The sequence below is a fragment of the Pinus tabuliformis genome, chromosome J (assembly GCF_031772625.1).
Source record: "Pinus tabuliformis cultivar Carrire ecotype Pingquan chromosome J, CPIR1, whole genome shotgun sequence".
NCBI lineage: Eukaryota > Viridiplantae > Streptophyta > Pinopsida > Pinales > Pinaceae > Pinus > Pinus tabuliformis.
This window is the reverse complement of record NC_142295.1, coordinates 1600656023-1600666781: the sequence shown is the minus strand read 5'-3', so window position 1 is coordinate 1600666781 and position 10759 is coordinate 1600656023. Positions and strand designations below refer to the sequence as shown.

The following is a 10759-nucleotide window of genomic DNA, read 5'->3' as shown; positions in this document are numbered from 1 at the left end:
TTATGATGCCAATTTTATATTGAATAACTTATCAATTTTCACTTAAACCAACTTTTTTTTATCAAATATGTCAAAATAAATCAATTAATTCTATTTATTTACTATAAAAGTAAGGTTAACGTATGTTCAAATAACATTATTTTTAATTTCAATATGAATATAAAAGGTTATTTATTATAAAATATTTTTAAATTTAGTAAATTTCAAAACAAATACATCTCCAAATCTCACATTCATATTCAATTAGTAAAATTATCAAAAGAATTTAAAGTAAAAAGGCTAAAAGTAAATTTAATTACCTTATTCATAAGTTATTCAATTGCAAAAACAAATATTATGAGAAATAAATTTTAGTCAATGTAAAGAGAGAGAGAATTTTCTGGTAAGTTAGTCAATGTAATATTTTATATTAATCAAAGAAAAATGATATAAACTAAGGCTATTGGTATGTCACTAGAGAAACCAAACCAATGGAGTAAAAGGTCCTTTCTTCATTTTATCTGAGATGAACAACTAGTCCAAATGTCATACATAAAGAAATATTCCTATAATAAAACAAATCGTTGAAACTAATGCTAATTTGAGAGAAAGCAACAAAGGTCCTATTGCAACTATAGTAAAATAACAAAAATTGTTGTCACCATAACATACTAGAAAGTATGCAAAGGGTGTATTATTGGAATCATAGCTATCCTATTCATGAGCATCTTCAGAGTCTATAAACTCCAAACATATTTTCCTCTTCGAAAGAGTTGAAACCTTGTAATCTACCACCTTGATGTAAAGCTACAACTTATCCAATTGAAGTGGAATCTCCTAATATGTCTCCCTTATCTCCAATAACACCTTACCACTGATAGTTTTGGTTCTCCAATACATATCCATTGTTTTTTAATCTACCACCTTGATCTAAAGCTACAAGTTATCCAATTGAAGTGGAATCTCCTAATATGTCTCCCTTATCTCCAATAACACCTTACCACTGATAGTTTTGGTTCTCCAATACATATCCATTGTTTTTTAATGCTTGGTGTCTCTGGTCCTCATATTTCTAGTGCATAAAACCCATGGTCTTATTGCTTCCTTAATTTTTATTATCTAGGATGAACCCTCACTCTAGTCTTGCTTCTTCCTCTACAGATTCTATCTTGACCTAATTCTCATGTGGAGTCAATTAAAGAATCTATAAAGAATCTCTAGATTGAAGCTCAAATTATTTAATTATGATTGTATCGTGCTTATTGCATTGATAATACTTTTATGATCATGGAGTAATCAAAATAGTTTCCTTCATGCTTTGCTTAATTTTCCCCAAAAAGTTTCCTACATTTGTGTGCTCATTTTGAATATTTATTAGTTCCTTTCCTTCCAAACCTCCCAAAGCAAAAACCTTGAAAAGAGTTGCCATGTGTGGTTCAAAACTAGATCAGAATAAGTAGCTTGATTCCAAATTTCAATGGTGTCTTTTAAGCTAGTTATGATTTGATCCATTTGCATGAAAGTATCTGCCCCTTCATTCCATAAAATAGCAACAAATGAATAGGTATTAAGGAGATGTGTATGTATTTCCCCCTCCACATGACAAATGGGACGAAAATACTACCCTTGCAATCCTCACCAATCCAAATCGTCTCATGTTAATATTTTTCCACCTACTAGTAAACCAAAGAGAAAATAAGATTTTCAACTCATGTCAAAATATTTTATTTAAAATGCGAAAATAGGGATTGAAACTGATAGTTTCTCGACGGTACTGCGAATGGAGACTAGACGATCAGCGGGCTAGGGTTTGCAGGTGGAATAGCAGGGAGGGCTAGAAGAAACGAGCGCAGGGGAAAATATCAAGGGAAGCCGGAGTGGAGCGAAAGAGTCAGCAAGAAACCCTCGCACAGGAGCGGAAGCTTTTAACTCAGTTCGTGCTGAGGGCAAAAATGGAAAATCGGCAAGGGAGGGGAGAGATCCCCTCCTATAAGAATATCGTTGCAGGAGAGGCAAGCGGCAACGGCAACCAGAACGAGGCCAGGGAGAATAATAAAGAAGCACCAGTGATGGGCAATCTGTGGCAAATGAAGACTGAAGGAAAGTGCTTACCTAGGGCTCAGAAAAAACCCAGATACGTAATACCCAACAACAAGCTGGAGGAGTACAACAGCTACATGAAAGATCATGCACTGATCTGCAAGTTCGTAGGGTATTGGCCTACTGAAAAAGAACTATACAGGTGGATTTACCAAAGGTGGAGGCCAAAAGGGTACATTGAGCTGAAACTAGGATCAAAAGGGTTTTTTACAGCCATATTTGCGAATCTGGGGGATAAAGAAAGGGTTTTTGAGGAAGGGCCATATTTCATGAACAACGCAGGACTGTTCATGAAGTACTGGGAAGAAAGATATAAACCTGATAATGAAAAGATGCTGGAAGCCCCAATCTGGGTCAGATTGTTTGGATTACCAGTGGAATTTTGGGATCCTGAGATTATGGAGGGGATAGGTAACACGATTGGTGCTTTTGTCAAGGTAGCGGAAGCAACGAAAAAAGGAAATTATACATCTTATGCAAGATTGTGTGTATACATGAATATAGCTGAACCTCTGTCGGAATACATAGAACTGGAATACCACGATGAAGTATGGCAACAGCCATTAGATTATGAGCATATCCCCTTTAGATGCAGAAGATTTCATGAGTATGGTCACCTATATAGACAATGCCCTTTAAACAAGGAGGAAGAATACATAAGGAAAAAAGAAGAACAGCAAAGGGAAGCAGAGAGAACCGAGGAGATAGACAAGGGTTTCCAACAGGTTACCAGAAAGAAGAAAGCAGGTAAAGAAGGACTAAGAGCGCAGACACAAATGAAATCACTGAGCATTGAAAGTCAGAACAAGTTCAAAATCCTCCAGGAAAATAGTGAAGAGGGTGAGGACAAAGTGGTAGAGGAAGAAGATCCAGAGAATGAACCCATGGAAATAATCAAGGAAACCAGAGAAAAAGACACAGGAGCAAGAGTAATGAATGAAGGGGAAACAGCTGAAAAGATAGAAATACTAACTAACCAAACCCAAATGGAGACGGAAAGCCAGAAGGAAAACGAGGCAGAGGAAGAAAGAATTATGAGACAATTAATTCAGGAATGGAAAAACTTGGACGAAAGATTCATACCAGACAGTCAAAAACAATTATATAAGGAGGCATTTCAAAAATATAAAGAAAGAAATGGGGAGAATATGGATAAACAGGATACCACATCAGGAGAACAGGAAAGAGGTCAGATGGGAATAGGCGGGGCTGGAAAAAGCAGCAGGAAAAGAGGGAGGAAAACAATGAATGAAACGATCCAAACAGTTGGCGAAGTATTGATAAACTCAGGTAAAGTGATACCTCTGTCAGAGGTAATTTTCCACTCCTCCAAGAGTTTAAAATGATTATTATCAGTTGGAATATTAGGGGTCTGAATAGTAAGGGTAAGCAGAGATATATGAAAGAGAAACTTAAAAAAGATAGACCAAGTATTATGATCCTACAAGGGACAAAGATCACCATGCAGCATATGGAAGGAATAATAAAAAACAGTAAACTCCAATATGAAGTCATGGGACAAGATGCAATCGGATCAGCGGGAGGCATTGCAATATTGTGGAACCCAAACGAGATAATTTTTGAGAGCTGGACCAGCATGACCAGAATCCTTACAGGCACAGGAAGAATAGAGGGGACGAAGGAAAGGGACATCATCTCAAGGGTGTATGGTCCTCATACTCCGGGAGACAGAGAAAATTTCATTAAAAATATGCAAGCAACTCGAAGATTACATCCGGAGACAGCATGGATTGTAGGAGGAGATTTCAATTTAATCCGGTCCCTAAAAGAGAAAAAGGGAGGTATAAGGAAAACAGACCAATATATGGAAATGTTCAATGACATGATAGATGGTCTGAGGCTGGTTGATTTACCAACTATCAACGGAGTCTATACATGGAATAATAGGAGAGGGGGAAGGAATCAGATAGAATCCAGATTAGATCGGTTCTTAGTATCAGAAACAATTATGAACAAAGATGTATTCATAGAAGCAAAGATCATGCCATCTCTTGGCTCAGATCACTGGCCAATTAGACTGGAAGTGGATATTAAGAATAATCTTGGCAAGAAGCCCTTCAGATTTGAAGCCTTCTGGCTTAGAGACCCGGAATTTATCAAAAAAATGGAAGAATGGTGGACGCAAAGCACAGTACAGGGAAGGGGAAAAATGCATACCTTCCAACTTAAACTTAAGGAGCTAAAAGGAAGGATAAAGAAATGGAACAAGGAAGAATTTGGAAACATCATGGAGGAAAAACAGAAGCTGGAAGAAGAAATGGAAGCTTTGCAACAAAGGATAATAAATGAAGGGAGAACAGAGGAAAGCATGGAAAATTTTAGGGGCTAATGTTTGCCCAGTGGGCTAATTTTCCATGATTTTTCCACAAAAAAGATTCGCCAATTTCCAATTTTATAAAAGACAATTCGCCCAAATTTTAGAATATAAAATTATTTTACCTTAAAAATCGCCAACATTATAGAGAGACTATATATAAAATAATTATAAATTTGATTAATTTTACAAATATATCAATAAACATTTATAATTTGCATATTAGGGATTAGTGAGATTCGCCAATGTTTTAAACTTCAAGAAAATTTTCCATCCTTAAAATTTTCCTTGGAGGAAAGCTGCAGAAAAGAAGGGATAATTCTAGGAAAACTGGAGGAGAGGAGAAAGCAGGAAGAAGTTTTATGGAGATAGAAATCTAGAATAAAGTGGCTTAGGGAGGGGGAAAGGAACACTAGATTTTTTCATCAAGCAATGATACAACACAGGCAAAGGAACATGATACTTTCTATCAAGAACGAGAGTGGAGAGAGGATTGTTGATCAGGAGGGAATTGAAAAAGTGTTGATGGAATACCACAAAGGAATATTGACTGAACCTCACATGGACAGATCTGAAGCTATAAAGGAAGTTTGCATGGCCATTCCCAGGGTTGTAACTGAAGACCAGAATAGAGCCCTAATGAGAGCAGCTAGTTTGGAAGAGGTGGAGGAAGTGGTGATGAGCATGAAGAAGGGCACAGCGCCAGGACCGGACGGCTTTACGGTTGATTTCTATCAAGCGGGCTGGCACTTTATGGGAAAGGAGATTCTGGACCTGATAGAAGAATCTCGTATAAATCAAAAGGTATGGCCAGCCATTAACTCCACATTTTTCACTTTGATTCCTAAAAACGGAAATTCAGAGGATGCTAAGGGATTTAGACCCATTGCCCTATGTAATGTTATTTACAAAATAATTGCATCACTGATGGCCAAAAGACTGAAACCCCTGTTAGACAGTTTAATATCCCTTGAACAAACTGGTTTCGTAGAAGGTAGACAAATTCTAGATGGTCTAGTGGTTACTCAAGAAGTAATTCATTCACTGAAGGCAAAGAAGAAAAAAGGAATGATGGTTAAATTGGACTTGTCGAAAACTTATGATAGAGTAAATTGGCAATACTTGGAAGAAATTTTGGGAAGTTTCGGTTTTGGTAATAGGTGGATAAAGTGGGTTTACAGTCTTATATCAACTCCAAACTTTTCAATATTAGTCAATGGAACTCCCTCGAAAACCTTTAAGGCATCTAGAGGAATAAGACAAGGTGATCCCCTATCTCCTTTCCTATTTATTTTAGCAGCAGAGGGTCTGGGCAGGTATCTTAAAAAAGAAAGAGCAGCAAATAAAATCAAAGGGCTAAGACTATGGGGTAATGAATTGCTGATAACCCATCAGCAATTCGTTGATGATATCATGTTATTTGGGGAGCCAACCGTAAAAGAAGTGAGAAATCTGAAGAAGGTTTTGGACTTATTTGCGGAAGCATCTGGGATGGAAATCAATAAGGAAAAATCTTGCACCTTTATATTCAATACCATGGAGTCAGTCGAAATCCACTTGACCAGGATGCTAGGTTTTAAGCAAGGGGAACTCCCAACGAAATACTTGGGAAACGTACTGGATTTCAACTCTAAAAGACATAAAAATTGGCAAGGAGTCTTAGAGAAATTAAAAAACAGAGTGGCTAACTGGGCCTTCAGAACTTTAAATATTGTTGGAAGGATTGTTTTAGTGAAATTAGTGTTGCAGGCAATCCCTATATATTCGCTATCGATTATGGCAGTACCTCAAGGGGTTTGCACCAAGATTAGAGAAATCCTGAGGAAGTTCATTTGGGGAGGTTCGACACAACAGAAGAAGTGGGCCTTAGTATCATGGAAACACCTGACGAAAAGGAGGCTTGGGTCTGCGCAATCCGGATAAACTCAACAAGGTTCTCGGTGCAAAACTTTGGTGGCGATGGCTAAGAGGGGGCAATGACCTATGGAAGCAACAATGGAGGCACAAGTACAATATGCCAGACACTACGAAGGATATTTACCGGATGCAGGAAACCTCGAAAGGCTCCGCAATCTGGGATCTAGCCCGTCAAAATCGAGATATAGTAGAAAAGAACGCTTTCTGGGAAATTCGAGGAGGAGGGGAGGCCAAATTCTGTGACGAGAAATGGCAACAAAGGGGGAAAATGAGCAGAATACAAAAAATCCAAAACATACAGGAAAAAATAGGAGACAACCATATATACGTCAAAGATTATTGGAAAGAAGATGAATTGGATGGAATATGGCGGAAATGGACAACACCAGAGGAATGGGGCATCGAGATAGATCAAGAGCAACAAGAAGCGTTCATGGAAGAGGTAGAGTCCAGGAAAGTAAAAGCTCGAACGGGTAGGGATATCCTCAGATGGGGGAAGTCAATGAAAGGATCCTTCACGGTCAAGGAGACATACTATCTGGCAGACCAACAGGGAACCAATGAAGAAAACCATGACTGGAAGGTCATCTGGGGTAAAAACTGGTGGCCGAAAATTACCTTATTCGCATGGCTAGTAGCTAAGGACAAGATCCTGACGTGGGATAAACTTCAAAAGAAAGGTTTCAATGGGCCTTCAAAATGTTATCTGTGCAATAAGGAAGCGGAAACTCAAGATCATCTGTTAATCAAGTGTGTATATGCCAGGAAGCTATGGATGGAAACCAGAAAACTATTCCAGAAACCTGAGAGGTCCCAGAGAGAAACAAATGAAGTAATTTTTCATTGGCAGAAAGAAAAATTTCAATGTAAAGTAGTCTGAAAGGCTTGGGATCTCATTGCGGGTTTTGTGATTTGGATGGTATGGAAAGAAAGGAACCGCAGAGTATTCCAAGACAAATCTAAAAACACAGAAACAATATGGAACAGAGTAGTGAACTTAACTAGAGAATCAATTCTGGTAGAGAAATGGGATGCGGATGATTGGAAAGCAGATCAGGGAGAGGAACAAATTCTAAAGAACCTAAATTTGAAATATGAAATGGTGCATAACAAAAAAATTGATAGACTTAGTACGAGACCTCAAAGCTATGACAAGTTTGCATACCCCAAAGACAATTTTACGAAGTTAAACTTTGACGGGGCATCGAAGGGGAACCCAGGTAATGCCGGATTCGGAGGAATCTTCCGAGACAGTCAGAGAAACACCAGATGGATCTATGCAGAGTGGGGCAGGGAGATGACAAATAATGAGGCCGAATTATGGGCGATTCACCAAGGTTTGAGAATTGCGATTCGAAATGGCTATAGAAACCTGGAAATAGAAGGAGACTCTCAGATAGCAATTGAAATCCTAAAGAAACTTAATAACGGGAAGAACTGGGAGCAGGTCACCAATAGCTGGCGAACGGCAGGGATTGTTCAAGAAATGGCGGATCTTCTAAAAAGAATTGACTATAAAATCTTTAATCATGTGAAAACAAATGGAAACCGGGCGACCGATTTCCTTGCGAATTGGGGTTGCAAGGGTCGAAACGGCAAGATAGACAATCAGTGGAGAACGTTGCGGCCAAACAGAGAATGGGAGGAATTGGCCGGTATTATTAATTATGACCATGAACAAGCAACAAATGAAAATAATGAGCAAGCAGCAAACGAGAATCATAGCATTCGTGCGACAGACAAGTGAGATGGATCGTCAAGCCCAGAAATTTAATGAATGTCAGACAAGGCGGGGAAATGATATAATGGACAGGCATGCTGTAGTACAGTAGAAGTGTGCGATGACAGGTAAGAAGCAACCACCACATAGCAATATAATAAACGCAAGTGATCGGAGAGGAGGAAAAAGAGGTATGTCAGAATCCATAAATGGAAATGAGGGAAGACGGATAATTGATAGGAAAGGCAGAGGGCAAAGAAACAGGTGGCAGCGGAAGGCCAAGTTGACAGGTAAGCGGATTAGAGCAAGGAAGATTATAAACGGGCGACAGCAAAGGAATCGACAACGAGGAAACTGTTTAGGAACTCAGAGAGTGAGGAGAGGAAAGGTGGTGGAGAACTGGTACAGAGCGAAGTCACGCCGAAAACTCACTGAGGCCGCTATGGAAACCAGGAAGAGAGCAAGGGCAGTAGAGGAACTGGAAGCCATGGAATGCAGAGACAGCGACAGAAAAGGCAAGACAGTAGCGAAGGAAGAGACAGTTGAGGAGATATATGAAATATACGATGATTCTGAGGATGAAGAGGACTGGCAAGATCAATGCAGGCAGGGTAAGGAGCGAAGCAGAAATGTAGAAGGCTGGGATACCCAGCAAACCAGTGACGAGCAACTAGGACAGTGGGGGGGAAAGGTAAGGCAGAGCGGCAGACAGAGGGGAAGAATAGGTGCGGGAAGCGGGCTGGAACCGAGCAGTAGGAGAGGCAGAGGAGTGAGCAGGTACCGAGGAGAAAGGGGAGGACGACAAGGGCAGAGAGGAAGACCGGGCAAAAAGACAAGCCGGTCGTTGGATAAGAAAATTCAACAAGCAGAGAAGGCGTATAATCAGAACACGAACCCAAGAATTCGGAGAATTATCCAGAATATGGAGGAAGACGCCCTTCAAGCTCAGTCCGACTCAGAGATGGAGGATTGGGAGTTCTTACTCCACGACCCTGGCAACACTAGGGGTAGAATGTCTCTATTTAAACAGTCCTTACACATCTATTGGGTGATGAAAAGATTGCTGGCTAAAGCTTTGGAGCAAGCTGCAACAGAGATGGTAGAACTGGCACAAGGAGTCCCCAACCTAAGGAGGGAGCTGAGAATTATTCAGATTACATTGGAGATGCAAGAAAAGAAGCTTGAGGAGATTCAGCAAATGATAAGGGAAGGACATCAGAATGCAAACAAGGAGACTACCCAGCGACTAGAGGCAGAAGCAGACTAAATATAGATATGCATTAATTTTGATGAAACTGCATAGTATAGATAATTTCAGTTTGTTTCAAGTTTTAGAAGAGGAAAATCGTTATATGCATGCAAGTAGATTTAGAAACCTGAAAGACTGTTTAGTGTATTTAGCCTGGATAATCAGACTATGGATCTTCTATTTTTGGTCGGCTATTAAGAACTTTAGGTGGCTTAAATACTCGGTTTCCCCAAGAGGGCGAGTTGAAGGCAACCTTACTCATAATGTTTATTTTGATTTGAAGTAATAGAAAAAAGAGCAACACCGTAGCTTACAAAAAATATATATATATATTTTATTTAAAATAACATTGAATTTTTTTTTTGTTATTAATATTTTTTAAATGTTATATATCAACTTTATTTTGAACATTAAAGAACAAGTATAAAATTTACATCTCAACTCAATTTTTTCTTTAAATATAAATTAAAAAGATTTAAACAACTAAAAATAGTTTTATTCTTCTAACTTATATATAAATATATGCTAAAATAATCACAGACTCCCACAAGTTACATAGCAAAATTGGGCATTAGACAAATTTGAAAACACCACAGCTGGATGTAGGAGTCTATCATCTTTGTGACACTAAGAGGGTTTGTTAGAGCAGAGGGTAACCAAAAGAAAAGTTTTGCAAAGTGTTGGAATTTTGGTCAAGTATGGACAAATTGTGTAGGATACCACATACTACAAAGAATGACAAACACCATGCGCAATGTAGTGGTAAGTAGGGATACTACACATATAAGCAACAAAGTTAGGAAGGACTACAATGGAAACAACAAAATCAATTGCTAAGTAGTTAGTTACAACCTTTCGAAACATTGTTAGATCCTCCTAACAAAGTTAGTTGTTGATCTTTGTTTGTTAAGTGCAAATCCATGTCATTAGTAGAAAGCTATTTAGGGGGTTTCAACCAATCAAGTTGTAACATAAGAGTATTTATTGTCGTTATTTATAGGCTATTGTAGAAGTTGTTATGGATGTTGAGAATAAAGATTGTTATTCTTTTGAGGGAAGGGGTGATTTGTAATTATAATTTATAAGAGAGGACGAAAGACTGATGAGAAAGAGAGGATGCATGTATGAAAAAATGTATTGTCGTAGACTCGAAGATGAAGGATCTACATGTTGTGTAATGAAGATCTTGCTATGATGAATAAAATCTAAATTGGATGGTTTCTCTGAAATATTGTTATTTGTGCCTATGTCTATGTAATGGAATGCTAATAAATGATTTTGAAATGTATTGCTTTTGGTGTATGCCTCTGAATTTCTTTGGCATAGTATATTGCATTGCAGCGAATATGGGCATTTTTACCATGTAATTGGTTATATTTGTGTTGTATTTTGAATCTTAGTGGTCGAAGGAAATAGTCTAAGTCAGATTGTCTCAGTCTCCCCTTTAATCCAAAACCTA

The 10759-nt window shown here is 38.4% G+C and overlaps 1 protein-coding gene across 1 annotated transcript; it reads left to right on the top strand.

Annotated features, from left to right (window-relative positions):
• The first annotated feature begins 6428 nt into the window (after positions 1 to 6428).
• Positions 6429 to 7211, top strand: LOC149233602 (uncharacterized). The gene has a single exon (XM_089382238.1). The coding sequence runs from the start codon at positions 6429 to 6431 to the stop codon at positions 7209 to 7211; it is 783 nt and encodes a 260-aa protein (XP_089238364.1).
• Positions 7212 to 10759: the final 3548 nt, after the last annotated feature.

Bases quoted from the DNA above. Each gene is read 5' to 3' on its own strand.
- LOC149233602 (XM_089382238.1), top strand. From the start codon at position 6,429: ATGCCAGACACTACGAAGGATATTTACCGGATGCAGGAAACCTCGAAA.